The sequence below is a fragment of the Netta rufina genome, assembly GCF_964035555.1.
Source record: "Netta rufina genome assembly, chromosome: 2".
Lineage (NCBI taxonomy): Eukaryota > Metazoa > Chordata > Aves > Anseriformes > Anatidae > Netta > Netta rufina.
In genome coordinates this window covers 63,714,339-63,735,388 of record NC_140124.1, presented here as the reverse complement: position 1 = coordinate 63,735,388, position 21,050 = coordinate 63,714,339, and the positions used below count along the sequence as shown (strand labels likewise).

Sequence of the window (21,050 nt, the reverse complement as noted above, 5' to 3'; positions counted from 1 at the left end):
AGATAGCCTCAGTGGGAAAGAACATCCAGCCTTTGTGCTCTTGCATTTGCAGGAAGACTTGCTCTTGTTTTTATTGCAGATATGTTGTGTTTTGTTTCCCAAGGAGAAGAATTATCGGAATTCAAGAGGATGAAGAACCACGGCACAACCCTCCAGCAGGGTATGGAAGCTCCCATACCACTCTTGTTGGCTGTTAAATTGTCTTGAACAGCAGCCTGAGGACAGCACAAGAAGCCAGATGTCAGGAAAGAGAGTAAAATTTGAGGAGAGATGTGCCCCAGGAGAGCTTGTGGATGTTGAAGTCTCTTGCTCTAGTTCCCTTCTTATAGACAGGCATTAAGATTCTCCACCAAATCTCCTAGCTCCAGCCAAAAGGCTGTGCTCAGCAATGCAGACTCACCTTTTGCCTCCACTGCTGTGGCACACCTCCACAGAGGAACACAATTCACATTGGCAACACAGAAAAAAGTTTTTTGGCTGAGTTTAAGTCACTTGCCAAACCAGCTCCTGGTAGAACACACGCTACATCTGACTTGAAAACGCAGTTTTGCAGTGCTTTTAAATCACTCAAAGAGGACATTAAATCCAGTAGCCCAGGAAAACTCAGTGCTGGCTTCCCTGCTCCCACCGGAGCTAGGGCCAACAAGGCCGAGCACTGCTGACTGCTTCTGAAAAGCACATCCCAGGACCCAGTCCAAGCAGGCTGCATGCACTGGACAACTCCCGTTGACTTCTATGGACTTTGGCTCCATCCCAGGCCACATCAGCATCCCCCAGGTTTTAGTAATTTACTGCCCAAGAGCTCTCAAAGTTTTCAGTGACTCTGACTGAGCCAGAGTAAAATGTGCTGTTACTTAAGATTATTTTCATAATGCCTCTGGTACCTTTGGGAATTAATTCTTTTTCTCTCCACTGAGTAGCAGTAACTGAATGAAACAGCTGCTTTCCAAGGGCTACTTAAAAGACCCACGCTCTCATTTAATGAAGGGCTAGCAAGCAACAGCCGCACCAGATCATGTACTCTCACAGGTTTCACACCAAGCACAGCTTAATTTATCCACAGAATTTGGGCAGTTGAGTTAACAAGTAGGTGTGCATTGCTCCAGTTCCCGAGAGCCTTGTGGGACGGAAGGTATCTGTGCCTCGTGCACAGCCACATATTAGAAAGTGACGCTTATTCGGAAGGCTGCATGTAAACTGCAGTCCAAAGGAAAATGTCATACATATTAATTAAACTACAAATAAACGTCTGAAAGAACTATAAGATGGCTAACTTCAAACCACCAAATCCAAGAAACACCACGTAGCGTGCTGCAGGGAAGGATAACCAAAGCCTGGTACACACCCAGATGTAACTGCGCTCTACTAAAAATGTAAAAGGGTTTCTCCATTATACCAAGGATGAAGGTTTTAAATAATGACATGTAGGCAGCAAAAAAATAAAATGAAAAGGCTTTCATTGTGTATTTTTTTCCTGCAATCAAAACTAATTATTATTCACTAATGTTCAGAGATCATCACCATTTGTCTCACAGTTCAGAGTCCAGTTTCAGAAGCTGTCAGGTCTGACCAACCCAGGGGAAACAGAGCTTTGCTGATATGTACCAGAGAGGCATTAAGCTGACATATTTACAAAGACTGTGAATTATACATGAGTTTCTGTATGAACCAGACAGGTTTAGTGCACCACACATTCTTCATGTATTACATTTGGGTCTCCTAACACAACAAGTGCAGTTTATTGTTCTGTGAATTTAATGCTGGTGGAAGCATGAGAGTGGCATCCCCAGGGGCCAATCTGCTGCTCCTGCACAGAGCCCAGCCACGAGGTCTTCCACAGCACTCACATCAGTCCAGAAAGAGCCAAACATCTGAAAGCACAGGGAGTTTGATTTCCATGTTCAGTCAGTCCTCAGTGATCACTCTGGAGGAATGAAATTGCCAGCTCTGTGAAAAAAATTATCCATATATAAAAAATTGCCATGGGTCCATATACTCTATAATGTGTTAATACGACTCAGGGAACACACTGATGTGTCCCCAGCACCCAATACTGCCATGCTAGTGTTTAGCAGAATCCCATCTACACTAGTGCTCTCAAAGTGTTCACCAAAAAGATCTGTATATTTAAAATACCATGTCCACCCCTGGGCTTCCGCACATAGCAAAATAGATGAGTTTCTTAGTGTAAAGCTTACAGATCCTCTTAGTGTGCAGTATTTAAGAAAGCTTTCTGAAAGGCCAGAATCCCCTTTCAAGGCTGTTCTGCCTCAGTGCTGTAAAATTTCAGCTTCAGTTCAGGATACAGAACAGTGAACGGTTCCTGTAAAGTGCACGACAGTCTTTAAGCAGCTGCATCCAACCACCATCCTTTTCCATCACCTCTCAAATACTGCTAGAACATCACCCACTTGAATGGCAAGAGCTGCTGCCAGACTTGGAAAAAAACAGACCAAATTCTCACTGAAGAGATGAAAAATCAGAGCTACTATCTCCTGCCTGACACGACTGTGCCTTCTCCACCCCCCAGGCTTCTCCACCATCATGGTCTAGTCCTCCAACTCGTTTCAATGTTATTTGCACACATTCAAAAGATGTGAGTCATTAGTAAAAACCAATGTAATTTCAGCAAACACACTGAAAGACAGGTATGACACACTAATGCAGAAGTCTCTAATAGAGGTAGATATGAACCCAAAGAACGAGAAATAAAGGACTGAAGCGGACTCAATAAGGTGTTACAAGTTGAAGTTACGTGGAAATAAAGCAACTGAATTAAGAATATGGCCTGACTACAAAGCTGCCACTTCCAGTGCACACCCACCCGAACTACAGCCTTCTCTGGAAGGTGACAGAATCCCCACCGAGGAAAACGTTTAAAATTTGGTGCATCACAAAAACACGCCATAGGGAAAACTCTGCTGTGTGCAGGACACTGCCCAGGTGACCTCAACACTTTTCAAATGCCTATGAATGTATGAAACAATAAGTTTGTCTATTGGAGACATAAAACCAAACCTGAACAATTGTTTTCATGACAAATCCATAGCAGCTTATTCCAAGATGTAACATGACTAGTTTTTCGAGTATGCCACAATTATGCCAGCTCTCTGTTTGCACATTCCTTTTTTTTTAATTATTTTTTTTAAATGAACTGCAACATCACAAGAAAGGGCGGTCATGGGACTAAGAATATTACTACACATCCATTGCAGCTAAAATACCCACTGCGACACACACACACCACTAAATAAAACTTGGGAGAATAATTCAGATCACTATAAATCTGCTCTCAGTCTCATCGTGGTGTTTTTAGCAGATTTTGCTCATGGCACATCAACAGTACAACTGCTGTAACCTCAATGCTTAGATGGCAAAGCAGTGGAGGATTGCAAAGACAGAAATCGTCATTTTAGCACTGTTACTGGATTAAAATCAGGGAGCAGGACAACTACCAAGGAAGCGGTCAGAAATGAGTCTGCAGGAGTGACAAACACAGCATGAGGAAAATTGCAATGGCCACTGACTGAGTTTTGGAGGTTTGTTTTATTTTGGGTGGGGGGAGAGGTTGATTTGGCCACCTCCACTGCTCTAAGTCCATGTTTCTATATCTACAAACTCCTCTATGACAAGATGCTTCACAAAGAAACTACACGCCGTGCCAAGTCCTTCCCCAAGCTTTCCACAGCAATACCACAGCTCTTGGTATGAGCAAGAGCAGCCCTCTGCCCACTGGCCAGGCGATGGTCAGCCGGGCTGCAAGATCTCAGGACAAGCATCATAAGCCTGTTATTGGATTTGCTAAATTCCTGCTGGGTGAGGTATGCTTTCTGCAAGGTTATGATTCAGAAATGCACTGAAGGAGGCCACAATCAACAGCTTCTAATAAAAGCTGCTGTTATTTTTCTTTCCCACAAGTGAGGTAGAGGAGGTCCAAGAATGAGATGTTTGAGCACACAGTTAGCATTCAGGTATGCTTGCATCCAGGGCAGCTTTTTCCTCTGCGCTTCAAACTTTTGGTCCCCACTGACCATTGTATGCTAAGCACAGCATTAACAAGCCTTAAGTGAATTCAGATGGGCTTCCTCTAATTGCTCCTAAAGTCACAGACAAACAGGGTGTAATCTAATTACATCAGCAGCCTCCCCTGCTCTTCACTCCACCCTACAAAGCACAGACCCTCCCCAGAGGGCCAGGCAACCAGGTGAAGCGAGCACATTTCTGCATGTCCCCGTTCAGTGCTCAGCGAGTTTATGCATAATGCCCACTCTGTGCAGCTCCAGGGACCTAGTTCAGATCAGCTTGTGGTCTCTGAAATCATTCTCAGCACACTTGGCCAGTCTCTTTGGTAGGCAAATCAAATTTCTGAATTGTCCATGCTCTGTTGAGGCTTTCACTCCTCTCTGCTATGCATAAGCTACAAGAAAGGAGACATGATTCTCCGGTCATTCCAGTTTCATGCTGGTGTTACTTGACTGACTTCAGTGGATTTACCCCTAGTGTATACTGCTGTGACACAGCGAGGTTCAAAGATGGCTTAATGGCATACAGAGATGTACCAGCAACTCAAAAATGAGTCAGTAGGAGATTAAGCTGCATGGAGTATCATCAATGCTTCCTAAGCTGATGGCTGAGCAGAAGTATCAAAATCAGGGCTAAAACAGCCATTTCTTCCATGGTGTAGGGGTGGAGTCTGAAATAAGGAACAGGCAGCACAAGAGGGAGAGGGTGAACTCATAGGGGGTGAAATGACAAAATACTCCTACACCCTGCAAAAGAATCTTTGTAAATTGTGGCTCTCAGCCCAGAGGTTTGACCCCAGAGGATATGGTGTAAGTAGGCCAATGTAATAGCAGAAGCAAACCTTGAAATGTAATGTCAGTTTCTGCTTGTAAATCTCGTCTAATCCAAAAAAAAAAAAAAAAAAAATCCCATGAGAAAGACTTGGATAAAAAGAAACCAGGAGAAGAAGAACATAGTTCAGCTATACAGAGTCATGCAAACTACAAATAGCCACGTTAGGAAAAGGCTAAGCTGCTCCCTGGGTCAAGCCAAGTGAGCCACAGTGACAGATCCCTTAGCTCTCCATTTCAAGGCCAGGATTCAGAAACGTGCCAGCGTGTGCTTTGAGCGAGGTGAGAGATGGACAACACTCAGTTGGCCACAACTCACAAGCACAAGGTTCTCAGCAATTTTTAATCCAGCAACCACCAGGCAATTCTGAAAAAATAAAAAATAAAAATGGAGCTATCTTGTATCTTGGTTTCCCATCTGTGTCATTTGCAAACATCTAACTGTCAAGTTAAACCTAAAATACTCAATTATAGAATTTTCCCCCTTGCAGACCAACTGGCTGCATTTAGGGGCAGGTACATATCTGCAGCCTACACAATGGTATCTCACAGACCTCAGGTTGACTAACAGTGCAGCACCAAAACAAATGCCTGGGTTTTTCAACACATGTTCACCCACTTTCTAAAGACGGTGTTCTTCAACAACTGACTCACGGGAAAGACAGCTCACATACTCAAAGGGACATTTGTCTGTGTGACAAGCAGGCACATCACAAGTCATTTCAAACCAAACAGACCTTACCAGGTTTGGCAGAAACTTCTGAAGTTACTCAGCAAGTCTCTTATCAAGTATCTCATGGTTTACTGATGCTGAAGCAGATATGCATTGCCACTGCTTAATTAACAGAAGCCTGTAACTGTGCTTAACTTCTCTTTGCCTTCCTTTTCCTCTAGGAAAGGTTAACTTTTCACACTGAGCCTTTTCCCCTTTTCATCCTTCACTCACCACTACAGTGATATCCTCAGTAAGCGGCTACGTTTGGTGTCCAGAGCAATTTCTGCCTGACCAGAGCATGGCTCATCAAGCCCGCACGTGGAAATTCAGCAGGGAGCCAGTGGTGCCAGGCAGGTTGCTTTGTTTCTCCACTCAGTCCTGAACTGTGAAGTTTGTCTCCAAAAGGAGAGAGCTTTTACAGAGCCTTTCTCTGGGAAGCTCAAGCTGGCTTGAAGACAGGACAGTAAAGGAAACTTTGTTTCATGTTGTGTTTTTTTTTAGCACTTTCCCTTCCAAGGAGGGCTCATTAATTCACAACAACTCAGGGCTGGAGATGTTACAGCTCTCCCTGAAGCAAAGGACATCTTCCTTCTCCTCTGGCATCCCTCCAGCTTCACCCTCTCCCCGCCCAGCCTCAGCTGTCTCCCCCCAAGCTGCACCCTACCACCTGCTTCCAGAGACCCTGCAGCGCATCCTGGGGGTAGCAACTTTTTTCCCCTGGCCAAATTTGTCAGCAACACGCATCTCCCTTTTCAAACTTTCCATACGCATCTCTTTTTCCATTTCTAAACAGGGAGGTGTCTCATGCTCAGCCTTCCCTTCTTATCGTTTCACTGAAATGCATCCTCCTCTTCTAGTCCGACATGATCTGATGTTTCCTAGCCCTGAGTAAGGGTGCATTTTTTGATGACCACTATGCCTGCTCAGCTTGAGGCTCTACACAGAGACGGGAATGGTTTCCCAGGTTAGTTCAAGGAACCTGCAGCAAGTGTCGGGCTCCTGCAAAAGGAGACAAAGGGGAGACGAGAGCCTATGGGATTTCTACCTCTAACCCAGAGCCTGGATCACCGAACAGCCCAAGCTGCCTCCCCCCACCATACGCCTCTTTTCTTTGGCACTATTTTCAAATGAAGGTAACAAGCCAAATGCAAGATGCTGAATATAAGCAAATCACACAGGCAGCAATACAGTATTTTCTGGTTTGACGAAAGCTTGCTGCTGTGCAAACTGTACAGCAGGATGGCACAGACACGTCCTACTACACACTTCCTTCATGAATGCTGATCTTTATCTCATTTTCAGTTTTTGCAGCTCAACCTTAACTCCAAGGCAAAACCTGGCAAGTAAAGTATCAGCCATAAAGCAAACACCAACACACACCACCACAAACAACAAACATATTTGTTTAAAAAACTCAGTCTGGCCTTTATTTTCTTATCTCACTGAAGTCCCAGAAAAATGCAACTGAATGGGTTTGGCTTTCCATTTTGTGTAACGCTGTGTTCAGTAGAAGACCAGTTTTGGGAGGGACTTTTGGACAAAACAAAGATTGCTGGAAATCTTCTTTCTGCCAGTGGCAAATCAAAAGACTCAAGTCTTCTGATTTCAGGCACACTGAAGCTCTTCTGGGGTCATGCCTGGGAGTCCTGACACGCTCCCAGTACCAGTCAAGCTCTAGGCAGGCAAATTGGAATATCTGGAAAGACTAAAAATTTTAGTGGAGACAGTGAGTTCTCCAGAGCTGAAGACCTACTAGGATTTGACCTTTAAAGCATTTCTGCTGGAGTCCTCCTGGATGCTTCTCACCAACTAAGAGTCATCTCCGCACTGATGACTAGCAGCACCTGCCTCTATTCCCTTGCTTTTCACCAAAAAAGACAGGGACAAGCTGCCTACAGGTCAAGGGGCCCTATGGATCTATCCCACCCAAGCAGACAAACTCCTTCCTATACTCAACCAGAAACACCTGCTGCGGTACTGAGGCAGTCCGCAAGAGGAGGAGGCCCAAAGTGCAAACCCATGGCATGACAGGCCACAGCCTCTAAGTAATTCTCCCTTCATCACTTAGGAGGAAGGAGAAGGGTATTTTCACAACTCTTCACAACTCTACGTTAAGGGCTATGGGACCTATGAAACAAGGAACAAGACTCCCACAGATTCCTGGCCCCAGCTGCCCAAAGTGTTCTCCAGTTGCTCTACCTCTTTGTAATTTAATCCCAAACACCGGTAGAGCAAAGAATAAATGCGTAAATATTTTCATGGGAGGCAGCCTGAGTTGCATTGCCGCACAGGTAGATACAAGTATCAACGCCATGTATTAGATTGTTCTAGAAAATCCAGAGGGAAATCTCTGATTATTCCACACAAATTGAGTTTCTGGCTTGTATGCCTGAAGAGCAACAGGCGAGTTGAAAGTTGTTTAAATCCTACTGAGATGAACATTTGACTATAAATACCTTGTTTTGACTTATGGCCCCGAACTTCCACTGCCCTGTACCCTGTGAAGCAACTCACAGCTGCTTGAATGCTGAAGAGAAAAAGAAACAAGATCCAAGATCAACAGCTCATGTGATTTCAAACCAACTTTTCTCCGACTTTTTTACATACATCATGTAAGGGATATCATTTCCCACATCATCCATGGTATTTTAATCAATATCCTAACTAGTGCCCACCTCAATCCAACTCATTTAGTCTTGTAATTACAAGTTTAGAGACAGGACAGCACAGCTGTATTAAATTAAAACTGAGTCTTGTGGTGGAGTTTTCCAGTCAGAGGTACAAACACTGTCTTAGTCTGAAGCTCATTTTCTGACTTTCCTTCCTCTGTGGTCATCTTCCTTCAAGAAGCTACACCCACTGTTTGCTGCCAGCAAATGGACACAGCAGCACAATACCCGCTCTTCTAATTTCCCTAATAATAGTTTCAGGCCCTAACAGGTTTTACAGGAATAAAATAGTAGATAAAAGAAAAAAAGACAGAAAAGAGAGACCACAAAGTTACACATGTTACTAGAGATATGTATTTCCTGAAAAACACTGAACTGCAAACTCATGTATCTTTATTTGTCAGCAGGACTTGCAGAACATGATCCTCTCTGCTTTTCCCACATTAATAGTCACAGTGACTTCACAAGCCTCATGCTGCAGCTCAAAACCATCCAAAGTACATTTTAAACAGATTTTGATACACATAAGAATATGCACACGTTTGCACTTGTTATGATCACAAGAATATAATCTATGTAATCTGTTCGGTTCCTACATATGGAGTTTCCAGCACCACACAACGCAGACGCAATTTAGGCTCGCCTACTTAGATCAGAAAGCTAGTTATAAAAACCCAGAAGTACGGGTCACAATAGTGCTGGTCCTGAGCTGCAGTGCAAACACCCAACACTGACAAGCAGGAAACTTTATCACCATGTGCACATCATGATGGGAGGATTCTGGAGATACACAGTCCTCTTGAATACAAGGTGAAAGTTGTGTAACTGCCTTGGCAAAATACATTATTTAGCAGCAAACAACAAACCAACCAACCAACCATCTTTTTATGTTACTAAATTAACCCTATAGCTTAAGTACTTCCCATACAATTAATTTTCTTCTCTTCAATGAAAGGATACACAAGAGGAATCCGTCCCCAAAGTAAGCAAAAGCCTCAAAATCCACTTCTTCCCCCTATTCATTAAATTGCAGTGCTCACAAAGGCAGTTAGTATTGCACTTGCGGTGCATTTCAGATGCTTCAGGGGGACTTTTAATGTTTTGCCAAAATCAGATTCAAGGGGTAGAGCATCACCCCACAGTTTTCCTTTGAGCACCAAGTGGTGGGAATGTTTTTAACCACTCTGCCTGTTTACTGACCCAATGAAATGCACTGACATGCAGGTGTAGGCAGAGAGGGAAATGCCTTGCATGTGACTCTTTGCAACCCAATTCCGTTTGGTGCAAACTCTTTGTAAGCACAGTTACAACATGTGGAGGCTTCGGTAACTACCAGCACTCTGTTGGTTTTTGCCCAGCACCCTCAGATTATTGTGCCCAAACCACAAGGCTCTGGGCATGTGGCCTTGAAAGACAGGATAGGATTGAAAAATGCCAAGACCTGGTATTAAACACCTTTGTACATTTGAACACTGCTCAACAGCAGTTGCAAATCAGAACTTGTTCACACTGGCTTCAGACAATGCTCAAGGTTGTACTTGCAAACGTTACGTACGTGTATGCTATAGTCTGTCTTCCAAAAAAAACAGCTCCTCCCACTAGCTCAGAAAGGCCCAACATGTTTGCTAAAGAAAAGGTTTTCCCTGCATGCAGAGTCATAACATATACCAAAGAGAAACTCCGTACTTCATTAAAAATAAACACACAAACCTCACAGCTGCTGAGCCATCACTGTTCATAGCAAGCTGGCTTAATACGATTTTTGTAGCATCTGTTGAATAAAGGCCCAACACTGGGAAAATGATTACTTTCAGTAACAACCTGCAGAATATGCAGTGCCAGACACAATCCTACAACTGAACACAGTCATGGATCACTAAATGCCAGCTGCAAATCTTCCCAAACAAAGGAAGTCTCTACAAAATTCCTGTAGTTTCTTCAAAAGCTCCCCATTCACATTAAAAGAGGACAGCAACAAGAGAAGCACTGACCTTATTTTCAACCATCAGGGGTGTTGGCTGATGGAAAACTCAACGTGAGCTGGCAACACATGCTTGTATCACGGAAAGCCAACTGAATCTTGGGCTTGCATGCAAGTGAGATGGCTCATGAGCATGTAAGACTTTCCTCATTTTAGGCACACAATGGATCAAAACACTCTTTCCTAAAAATTAATGGAGTCCAGCAAAAATTACAGCCAGCCTTAACACTTCAAGTCCTTGGTCCTCTCAAACTATGCCAGCAGTCACAGACCACGTACAAATGTACTTTTGCTAGTCTAGCAAAGCAGGATGTCATCCGCACAAATGGAGCATCTCATGACACTAATTTTTAAGCAGAATTACTCAGCAACATCAGTAATGAGCTCTGCCCATGCGTCAAGGATACCAAACTCAGGACACCTTTGCATATATTTGGAAAATGTTTTATCTTGTTTCCACAAGCTAATCTCGGGGAGTACAGTTAGCCCTCTGCCTTCGAAATGAGTCTTTATCAGGGCATCTCATCTTGTTTAACAATGAAGTGTCTTTCACAACCTTAAAATTTCAAGCTCCTTCAAAGCAAGTAACAAGTCACAAAGGAGTTCAGGAAGTCCTGTCACGCTCATTCAACCACTGAGTTTCAGAGGCTGTGGCTAACATTTCTCTGCTCCAAATACTGGAGGTGTGGCACACACCTCTGCTCCAAATACTGGTCATCTTATTTTTTACTCCTACAGAAATGTCACCATAACATGTTCTACAGGCACAACCATATCAAGCTGTGGAATTGCACAGATGTAGCTATGTTTGTTGTTGTTGTTGTTGTTGTTGTTATTGTTGAACCAGTGCAAAAGAAGTTTGCAAGCAAATTCCTACTTACTTGAATTATTATGCCTGATAAACATTCCCTGTAAGGAATCTGGGATTTTATCTTCAAGGAGACTACTGAAGTAAGCAAAAATTTGCAGAACAGTGTTCCAAGACTGCCACCAATCACTTCCTAAGTGGACACATGCCTTTGTTCAGAGGACACAGTTCTGCAAGGCCAACCTCCCCTCCCTGCTGCGTGGTTAGATTTTTATTTCAGACCACCGTGGGTTCTCTGTAACATCAACTATTTCCTTTGATCCAGCAGAACTTTACTTGCATTCAAAGTGGAGTAACCAAGATTAGAATCTGAGATGTTAAATACATATTTCACAGACATGTTTCTGCCATTTATTTTAATGTACAGGAGCTTGGCTAGCACTGTTGATACCTAATGACTTTCCAGATGTTCTCTAAGCAATTTTGTCTCCTCTTTCCTATCCTCACATAAACCAGTAACAATTGCATTGTGTCGTATGGACTGAGGAAGTGAAGGAATAGGAGGGACTTCCAGGAATTTTAAATTTAAATATTTTTCACCTGAATGTAATTTATTTTTATGCATATAGATCTACATATGCGTGCATTACACAGACATAAATAGATACCAAGAGAAGAAATTGAATGCTTGGTCTAGCCTTTTGTTTCATGTTTTTAAGCAATGTCACTTCAGCACAGCAAGGATAACTACTATTTTATGGTTCTCTGTCCTTGCTTGACTCTATTTGGATTTGGAAAAGCTCTCTATATTAAGGCTTCTCATTAGCTGTGTGAAGCCCAGCACCCTAGAGACAGTATTTAATTCAACTATGACCTGCCTTCTGGGCATTTCCTGGCAAATAATGACCAAAGCACTAGAGGCTGCCAAACATTCACTGCAAGGAAGTGCCAGAACAAGGGTCTTTATTACTGATAAAAGCTATGGAAACATCAGAATGCAAAACAAAGCTGCTACCTTTTTTTCACCCCCATCTGCTTCACTAAAGCTGTGATAGCTGCCGCGATGGAATTGAAGGCACTGTTTTTTACCCTGAAGTTGCATGGTAGCACAGTAGCAAATGGCCAAAATAATTTTGCTCCCTGTGTCAAATCATTATGTTTATTCTTATATTACTACCAATCGTTAGACCCATTTACTTGCCTCATTTGCAAGTTCCTCAGACTACGTTCTCATTTTCCGTGCTCATCACCATGCTCAGACTCAGGAGTCGTGCCTGATAAATAACTTTCAACATTAGCCCTGGCTGTGCTGAAATGAAGGCTGCTCCTTCCAGCAGAGCAGAGGGGGGTATACCCTCATTCTCTCCCGTGATCCTGTCCATGACGATGCCATGAAATTCCTGTTAGCCTGTGAATCAGATTGCAGACCTGCGTCCAATGTGACATCTGTATTTCTGCTACCCTGGATGCCAGTTCCACTGCAGCTACTGCGGGCACCCATAGTGCTCAAGGATAGAGGACAACTTTTCGGCTTCATTATGTTTACAATTACCATGTGCAACGCTGGAGGGATAAGGGCGTTCACCACCAGTTTTGCAGTAGAGTGAACCCTGTTCGTCATCATCATATTCTTAGTGCAGCCACACTGCACTACACAGCCTGAACAAACACAGGAAAAAATTATAAACCCTTTGGGGGCTACCACTCAAAGGCCTCCAAATTCACAGCAATACAAAAGCCAAACTGTTTTCCTCCCAGTGTCCACAAGAATACATCACCTGAACTGATGCATCATCAGCCTTTATATGGAGCATGGCTCATAGAATCACAGAATATCCTGAGCTGGAAGGGACTCACAAGTATTATACAGTCCAACTCCTAGCTCCACGCTAGGCTACCTAAAAATCAAATGCCTATGTCTCAGAGCATTGTCCAAATGCTTCTTGAACTCCAGCAGGGTCGGTGCTGTGACCGCTGCCCTGTGCCAGTGCCCGACCACCTCTGGGTGCAGCACCTTTCCCTAACCCCCAGCCTGACCCTCCCCTGTCCCAGCTCCATGCCATTCCCTCGGGTACTGTCGCTGTCCCCAGAGAGCAGAGCTCAGCGCCTGCCCCTCCGCTCCCCTCATGAGGGAGCTGCAGGCCGCCATGAGGCCTCCCCTCGGCCTTCTCTGCTCGGGGCTGAACAAACCAAGCTGTTGTTGTGACTTTAGCTGCTCCTCATACATCTTTCCCTCTAGATCCTTTACCATCTTTGTTGTGCTCCTTTGGACACTCCTAACAGTTTTATGTCCTGCTTATCCTGTGGCACCCAAAACTGCACACAGTGCTTGAGGTGAGGCCACACCAGCACAGAGTAGAGAGAGACAATCCCTTCCCTCAACCAGCCAGCAATGTTGTGCTTGCTGAACCCAAGACATGTCTGGCCTTTTTGGCTGCCAGGGCAAGCTGCTGGCTCATATTCAACTTGCCACTGACCAGAACCCCCAGATCCCTTTCCATGGGACTGCTCCTCCTGCTTCACATCCCCGAGTCTGTATGTAGATCCAGGGTTGTCTTGTCCCAGGTGCAGAATCCAGCACTTGTTACATTTCATGCAGTTTGGGATTGCCCAGCCCTCTAATTTATCTAGATCTCTTTGCAAGGCCTCTCCACCCCGAAGGGAGTCAACAGCTACTCCTAATTTTGTATCACCTGCGAACTTACTTGGGGTGCATTTAAGTCCTGCATGCAGATAATTTTTAAAAGCTGGCCTTAAAATGTACCAGTACAGTGACAGGTGGACAAAGTCACACCAGCAGGATAGTACACACGTATATGCAACCAACAATTTGCATCTACGTAGGAAAGGGAGTAACAGCCATGCCTGTAGAGCAGCATTCACACCAGATGGACTTCTAATGGCCATGCAACAATTATTACATTAAAGAAATCATACCCTTCGCAGTCATAATTATACTGGTACAAAATCCATGTGCAGACCAGGCCTTAAATCAATCTGGGGAACCTACACAAGGGATTGTTCCTGTTTAATTACATAGCTGTTTAAATCAATTTGTTTAAATCAAGACTTAAGACCTGAAATCATTTTCAGTAGGGAGGGTGGTTTTGTTACATGCGTGCATGCTGACCTTGTAAATTAAGTCTCTGACTTTGACAGCTCACTCATATGAGCTACAGGCTTCTTGTATGAATAATAAACAAAACACACTAGGGTAAACGCTTCTGCTTTGGTGGTTTGAGGAAACCAGAACAATTCTAAGCAACTACGGATAATGCTGTGGCGAACTGATAACAGTGAAGGGTGGTGGTGTACTGCAGCAGCCCACAGAAAATACCAGTCCTGGCTGCCTTCGAAATTTAACTCTATTTTAATCCTCAGGACTTTGCCACCATTGCTGCTATGTGGGCAAAATGTACCACACTCACAGAGAAAAGGACAGTAAGTTGCAGGAGGCCTCAGCACGACTTACCTAGCTCTCAAATAAGTAGACAGTACAAAGTGTTTAAGCTCAGCTACCTGTGCCTGGAGTTGCATAGCAAATCTCTTGCTATGTTGAGCCTGTCTTAAGCCTAAGAGTGCTTCAGTGGTGGGAGCAACACTGGGAAGCTTGGCAATTCTGTGATTTTATTTGCCCAGCATATTTTCCTTTCTCTGCATTCATCTACACATTGCTTCTTAAATCTTCTATTTAACATTCTCCTGAAGCTCAAAACAACAGAGGCAGGACCAAGTCCTTCATCCGCAGAGCTCTCACTCAAGAGAAGTCCCTCATTCTTGACTTAGACCACACACCACTAAAAGTCCCAAAACCCAGCAATATAAAGTCACTGAGATAAGGGCGTGGGGAGGGACCAGATAACCCAATACCCCAGCAGGTGCTACGGCGGCCACTACAGATCAAAGAAAAGGCACAATGCCAAGTGAATAAGAAAAAATAATAATAAAAGATCTGTTTTCTGTGTTATAGGGCTCCATCAGCAAGGGACACAATACTTTATGCCAGAAGTTAAACACTTATAATATTTAGCCCCAGCACAGCTGTAGCTGTATAAAAGTATCTTCTCATAGAAGAAAACCCTGTTACACATTTTCTGCTTGTTCAACAGTATCCACAATACCATGGTCCCATTTTAACCGTATCAGTGCACTCTGCAGACATGATTGCACAATCCTCTTTTAACAGAACTGAAATAAGCATACCTTTTCCTGTAATTTTAATTAAACGTGAAAAACACTAAGCTACCACTTGACCAAAGCTGGTTTACACCTTTAGTTTCAGTTTTGTTAGCAGTCTTTAACTTAGAAAAGCAACTAAGCTAACTAAACTCTTTACTTAGTTCTGCAAACAAAAAATGGCTCACCCAAAAAATGAATCATACAACCTGCTGCCTGTGTGATAGACACTACAAACTGTGCCAGTATGAGAAATCCAAGAGGTGATCGTCACTAACACAGCTGTGCCAACAAGTACGTACATTTACGCTATGACAAGCACGCTTTTAGCACTAATAACTGCTTTGATCATAGGAGATGGTTTTGTTATTTCCAGCCCTTTCCTAGCTAAGGCTACTTCAGACAGATTTTTGCCAGCCATACCAGCAGCTGTGCCTAGAAGAGCTACATCAGTCTTTCAGCCATTTTCAACACCAAACCAAGATGTGATGGCATTGCTAATACTCCTGCGCTGCTGTTAGCACTGACAAGGATGCTCTGGAAGGACCTGTGATGGAAATAGCTCTAGTGTCTGCTAATCTCCAAACAGCAGACAGCAGGAAAAATAGTGTACTTGCCACTACTGCTAACACAAACATAAGGCCTGAATAGTGAGAGACAAATAGTGTTCAAAGCACAGAAAAGCAGATAGCAGCCTCAAGACCTTGCCGACAAAAATAAAAAAGTCTCCCTTCAAAGAAAAAAAAAAAAGACTGATTTCTCATCAAAATATTACCATCCTGACTGTGGGCTGTCTGATGAAGCCTGACAAACCAAACACTGGCAATTCCAGATGCTACCACAGCTGTCCCCTCGTCTGCTGAAGGTCAGAGCCCCAGCAGTGGAGCAGATGAAAGGAGGGTGCCCATGCACCCCGCATTGCTGGTCAAAGGTAGGAGCATGGCTAGAACGTAAGCAGGCATTTGTTTCAGCCAAGACAGCTGCAGGGCATGATACTCTCTGACAGAGCCTCACCTGGTTTAATGCAAGCACTTGGATCGCAGCTGGCTGCTCCTTAGTCTAGGTAAATTTGGGTGCATTATTGCAGTGCAAGTTCAGCACCCCAGTCCACTCCATGCTGGGCATCCAGCCTACACTACTGCCACAAGAACTGAACTGTATTTCATGACAATAAATGCCAAACAGAACAAGACAATTGGAAAAAAATGGAGAAGTGTCTTTGATTTGAAGGCCGGGAAAAAAGATAGTTTGTACCCAATCCCACAGCATCTCAAGGGGAGTTTTACAGGAACAGCACTGGAATTAAAAGTCTGCTGTACAGAGAGAAAACAGCAAAGAAAGAGATGAACTATCCTCTGCATTTAAAAAAAAAAAAAAAAAAAAAGATATTTTTTAATGCATGGTCATCACTCAAGTGGGATGAAGGCTTGTAGCTGCCTGCCAGCACGGTCTTTGGAGTCACTTTCTCATGTCTGTCATGTGCAAAAAAGGCATTGTAGCCTTTCCTAGATCTGCAGATTAAAGATAGACCGCACTTCATCTGACTTTTTCTTTTGCAATAAGATGTCCATAATTCACATTTAATATGCTGCAAAGTCATCTGCCTTCCAAGCACAAGAGCTCATTCTGCTCAATGTCACTGATGATAGGTCAAATTTAAACTCAGTATTGCAGGACAAACACTGCATTGCTATTAATAATAAATAATTGTGGTAGTATTTTACCTTAATAGAGCATCTTATCGCTTTACAAAATCTGAACCACAAAAGCAGGTCCACAGACAGAACCCTGAAACCTCTTAGTGATTTGTATAGGTGCAAAGGAATGAGCAAACGAATTACAGATTACATCAAATCTGTGGATTACTTCACTGCAGCTGATGATCCTCCCACTTCAGGGGGAGGTCCAGCATTTCAACATGGGGCTCTCATGAACACCTTCCTGACAACAGGCCTGTACTGCTTGCCTGCTAATGGGACAGTAAGGATCCCAGCAGCACAATTAATGTTCCTCTCTAAATGAAGATGTTCCCTCATGACCACAATCAATTAAAAAAGCATCAGTCAGCAAACAAATTTAAGGGATTGTCCTTAAGAGGATCACACTCTGATGGTCAGGGAAAGTCATATCCTGCCTGCACAGTCCACAGGTAGAAAGGGTTCCTACCTGTCACTACAACGATAAAAACGTTTCAAAAGATAACACTGTGTAGACACAGCTATGAATAGGTACAGTGAATATTCAAGACATAACTTAGCATTTTTGCCCATGACTTAAGATGAGACAGGAAGCAAAACCACAGTCAACAGGGTAACAGCTCCAGAGACATGCTTGAAGAACATCTGGCGTTTGGTTCTCCCAAAAAGCAAAACATTTGCTCCCCAGAAACATTTACATGAACCTCTGGAATAAATTCTCTTCAGTTGACTTGACTTGACTTAAGCACCAATGCAACCAGAAGCACAGAGATGGCTGCAACTTCCCCTAAAACTTAAAGATGAAATATCATCAATGACTTCTCAGGACTACCTGCAGCAAACCATTTCATGTGATGCAGCAGGTATTTAGCCACAAAGAGCAAGTTTCAGTCAGGATCTGAAGTCATATTTAAGTGAACAGGGGCAGAGGGAGAGATTCCACTGAGAAATTTTACGTGTTGACAATTTTGCATGAGGTGAACCAGACTGATACTATCATCTGAACCAGGACCTCTTCAGATGCTAAACACAAGTAAGGATCCTGGTGACATATTTTATCTTTGCTTGCAAACACATCCCCCATTTCTGGTCAGGCTTGGGACCCAGATGTATTGCTGATGCACATAGGCATGGGAAAAGCAGGCCATTGCTGGCAAACGTTCCAAACGTTTCTACCCAGAGAGAGGAGAAAAAACACCCTTACTCAAACACTCAGACTGTTTTCTGCGCTCACCCAAATGTTTCTCCACCACCAAGCAGCAAGTCAACTGGGACATCAGCTTTGCATTATGCGAGCACCCATCTGCCACAAGTACAGGGAATTAGAACAAACAGCAACACACAGAGTAACTCCTAGCAAGCTGGACAGACCACAGGCAGGAAAGAGAAAGGCTCTGATAGCCCCATCTTGTAAAAGCAAACAGGAATTAGATTCCTTTCACAGAGAAGCAGCAGAGAACACCAGTGCCTTTCACATAAAATGCCACAGGTTTTCCTTTTCCTTTGGGTCATTGTCCAAAACAGCCCTTCATTTCAGGTGTTCTCTTGAACTTGCCCAGCGCTGGTCTAGCTGCTAAGCACTGCAGAACAGAGCCGGACCCTGCTTGGGAGCCTGTTTCTAACAGAGATGAGCAGAAGATGCTAGAGGAAAAGTTAACATTCCAAATTTAAAGCCCTATTTCCCCCCATTTTCTACCTCTCAGCTACCAGGAAGGGATATTTTGGGGACTTCCTCAGCTAGGGTTGTTATTCACACTTGTGTGTTTTAGCAGCATGCCTAAAACACATTTACAGCAGCAATACCTGCCTACACATCTGACATGGTAGTGAAAACGGAGCAACCGCGTGCTTCCTGTGGCATCGTCCAAGCCCACACACACAGCTGCATGGACACCTACTCGGCCCCACTGCTACCTCCAGCACCCGAAATAGGCCGGTGAGCTGAAAGGGCTGAAAATTCACCGTGCAAACACAGACACACAATGGAGACACCAGCAGCTGCTTCCCTGTGCTTTTTCCTTTTGATAGTGAAACTGCCCCGCACGAAAATACAGCTCTGGGCAACAAGTCACTTTAAAAAGTAAAATACAGGTTAGAAAATAAATTAAAAAAAAAAAAAAAAGAATTGGGCCCTGTGTCCTCGCAAGCCAGATATGCCTCTGTCCACATGTAACCCAGACCAGGGTGTATCAACAAATTATCCACGCCTTTCTTCAGTCTTTTCTGCTGCAATGCAGGACATCATTTTCAGTCCTCCTGAAGCCTCACTCTGTGAGTAAAACCTTTGGTTTCCCTGCCCATGTGCCATCGCTATCACTAGCTGCCATACCATGCCTCTTGCGTGAAACCTCAAGAGAAAAGCAAACAAAAAACAAGTTTGCTTTTTTTTTTTTTTTTAAAAAAAAAAAGACCCACATCCTTTCCTTGTGATAGAAACTAACGTTTTTCCAGCTTTTGTTTTCCTCAGCAGAGGACAGACAGCATTGCCCCTCCTTACCAGAGGATTTTGAACACTTCCCACTTGATGAATGCATTGCACTTCTCCCCTCGAAATGTCAAATCCCGGGGCTCAAAGCAAACCCCTCGCTCCCCGGTTCCTGAGGCGTGAAGCACAAAGCAGGAGCGGGAGCCGTGAGGACTCCTTGCAGCAACTGGAGGACCACCACTCTCACCCCTTGCTTGTCTCTGTGCCAACACGCAAGAACTTGCATTTTCACAGACCCAGGGCCTGAATTCAGAAATCAAGTAGTAAGACAAACCACCTCTGAAATAGCTGGGGGAGAGAGGTGCCGATCGGTCTGGATGTGACAATCCTTTGAGTATGCGCTCTAAAAAAACGCCGTGTGTGGCGTGTTACGGCGTGGTTAATCGCTGTTTCACGATTTCCCCGCGTGTCTCTGCCCACATCCTACCCCCTGCAAGGCATGCAGCTGGCAGCTGCAGGGGGCAGGCGCTGCTGGGGATGTGTGTGCATGTCGCAGTGCCACCTTCCTTTTGTTGTCCATCACCCCCTAAACCCCGGCTCCCCCTTCCCCATCCGCAACACCCAGCGGGGCACAAAGCACCCGGATCCCCTCGTGCGCGGCGATCGCATTTCTTTTTTTATTATTATTTTTTTTTTCCCCGCCCCCCCCAGCCCCAAGCGGAGCTCACCCAGCGTCTTGACGGCCACCTGGCGGGTGAGCGGCGGCGGCAGGTTGATGCACACCAAGTCAACGTCGTGGTGCAGCAGCACCTCGTCGATGCGGCTGGTGTGGAAGGGCACGCTCAGCTCCCCGGCCAGCTCCTCCGCCTCCTCGGCCGTGCGGCCCCACAGCGCCTTCACGGCGAAGCCCTCCGCCTGCAGCAGCGGCACGATCACCCGCGCCGTCAGCCCGGTGCCGAACACCCCAACGCCAGGCAGCATGGCGACGGGACGCGACGGGACGGGACGGGACGAGCCCTCAGCAACCCGCCACCGCCACTGCTGCTGCTCCGGGCGAAGGGGGACGCAGCCCCCGATGACTGCGGCCCGCAGCGGGCCCCTGCATCCCCCGCTGCCTCAGCTGCGCGGCGGCCGCCGCCATGTCGCGGGAGGGCGGAGTGGGGAAGGAGTGGGGGGGGGGGCGCTCAGCGCCGCGCCCCCGCCATGTCGGGCACGGCCGCCCGCGGGAGGGGCAGGGACAGCAGGGAGGGAGGCCGGGGGGAGGGAAGGGGGCGGAGCCGCCAACCCGCCCCCAGCAGGGCTGTGTCCCGCCCCCGCCTTTCCATTGGCTGACGCTGCCTGGTGGCTCCGCCCCTCTGGTGCCCTCGGAGGGTGCGGGCGCGCGGGGGGCGCATCAGGGTGCCTCAGGGTACCGTCTGCCTCAGGGCGCTCCTGCATTTCCGCAGGGATGCGACCGCTCCCCAGGAGGAACATGCTGCAGAGTCCTCCTCACAGAATCATACAACCATTGAGGTTGGAAAAGACCGACAAGATCATCTGGTCCAACCACCCCCCTACCACCGATGTCACGCACTAAACCATGTACCCAAGCACCACGTCCAACCTTTCCTTGAACACCCCCAAGGATGGTGATGCCACCACCTCCCTGGGCAACCCATCCCAACGCCTGACTGCTCTTTCTAAGAAGAAATGTCTCCTAATTCCCAAACTAAACCTCCCCTGGTGC

General features: G+C 45.3%; 1 protein-coding gene across 1 annotated transcript in view; it reads right to left on the bottom strand.

Moving 5' to 3' along the window:
* GFOD1 (Gfo/Idh/MocA-like oxidoreductase domain containing 1) overlaps positions 1–20,476 on the bottom strand; it is a 68,571-nt gene extending 48,095 nt beyond the window's left edge. Inside the window, exon 1 of the mRNA XM_084281588.1 lies at positions 20,053–20,476. Coding sequence (XP_084137714.1) covers positions 20,053–20,305 — 253 coding nt within the window. The 5' untranslated portion in view covers positions 20,306–20,476. The remainder of the gene's footprint in view (positions 1–20,052) is intronic.
* Between the last annotated feature and the right edge of the window lie 574 nt (positions 20,477–21,050).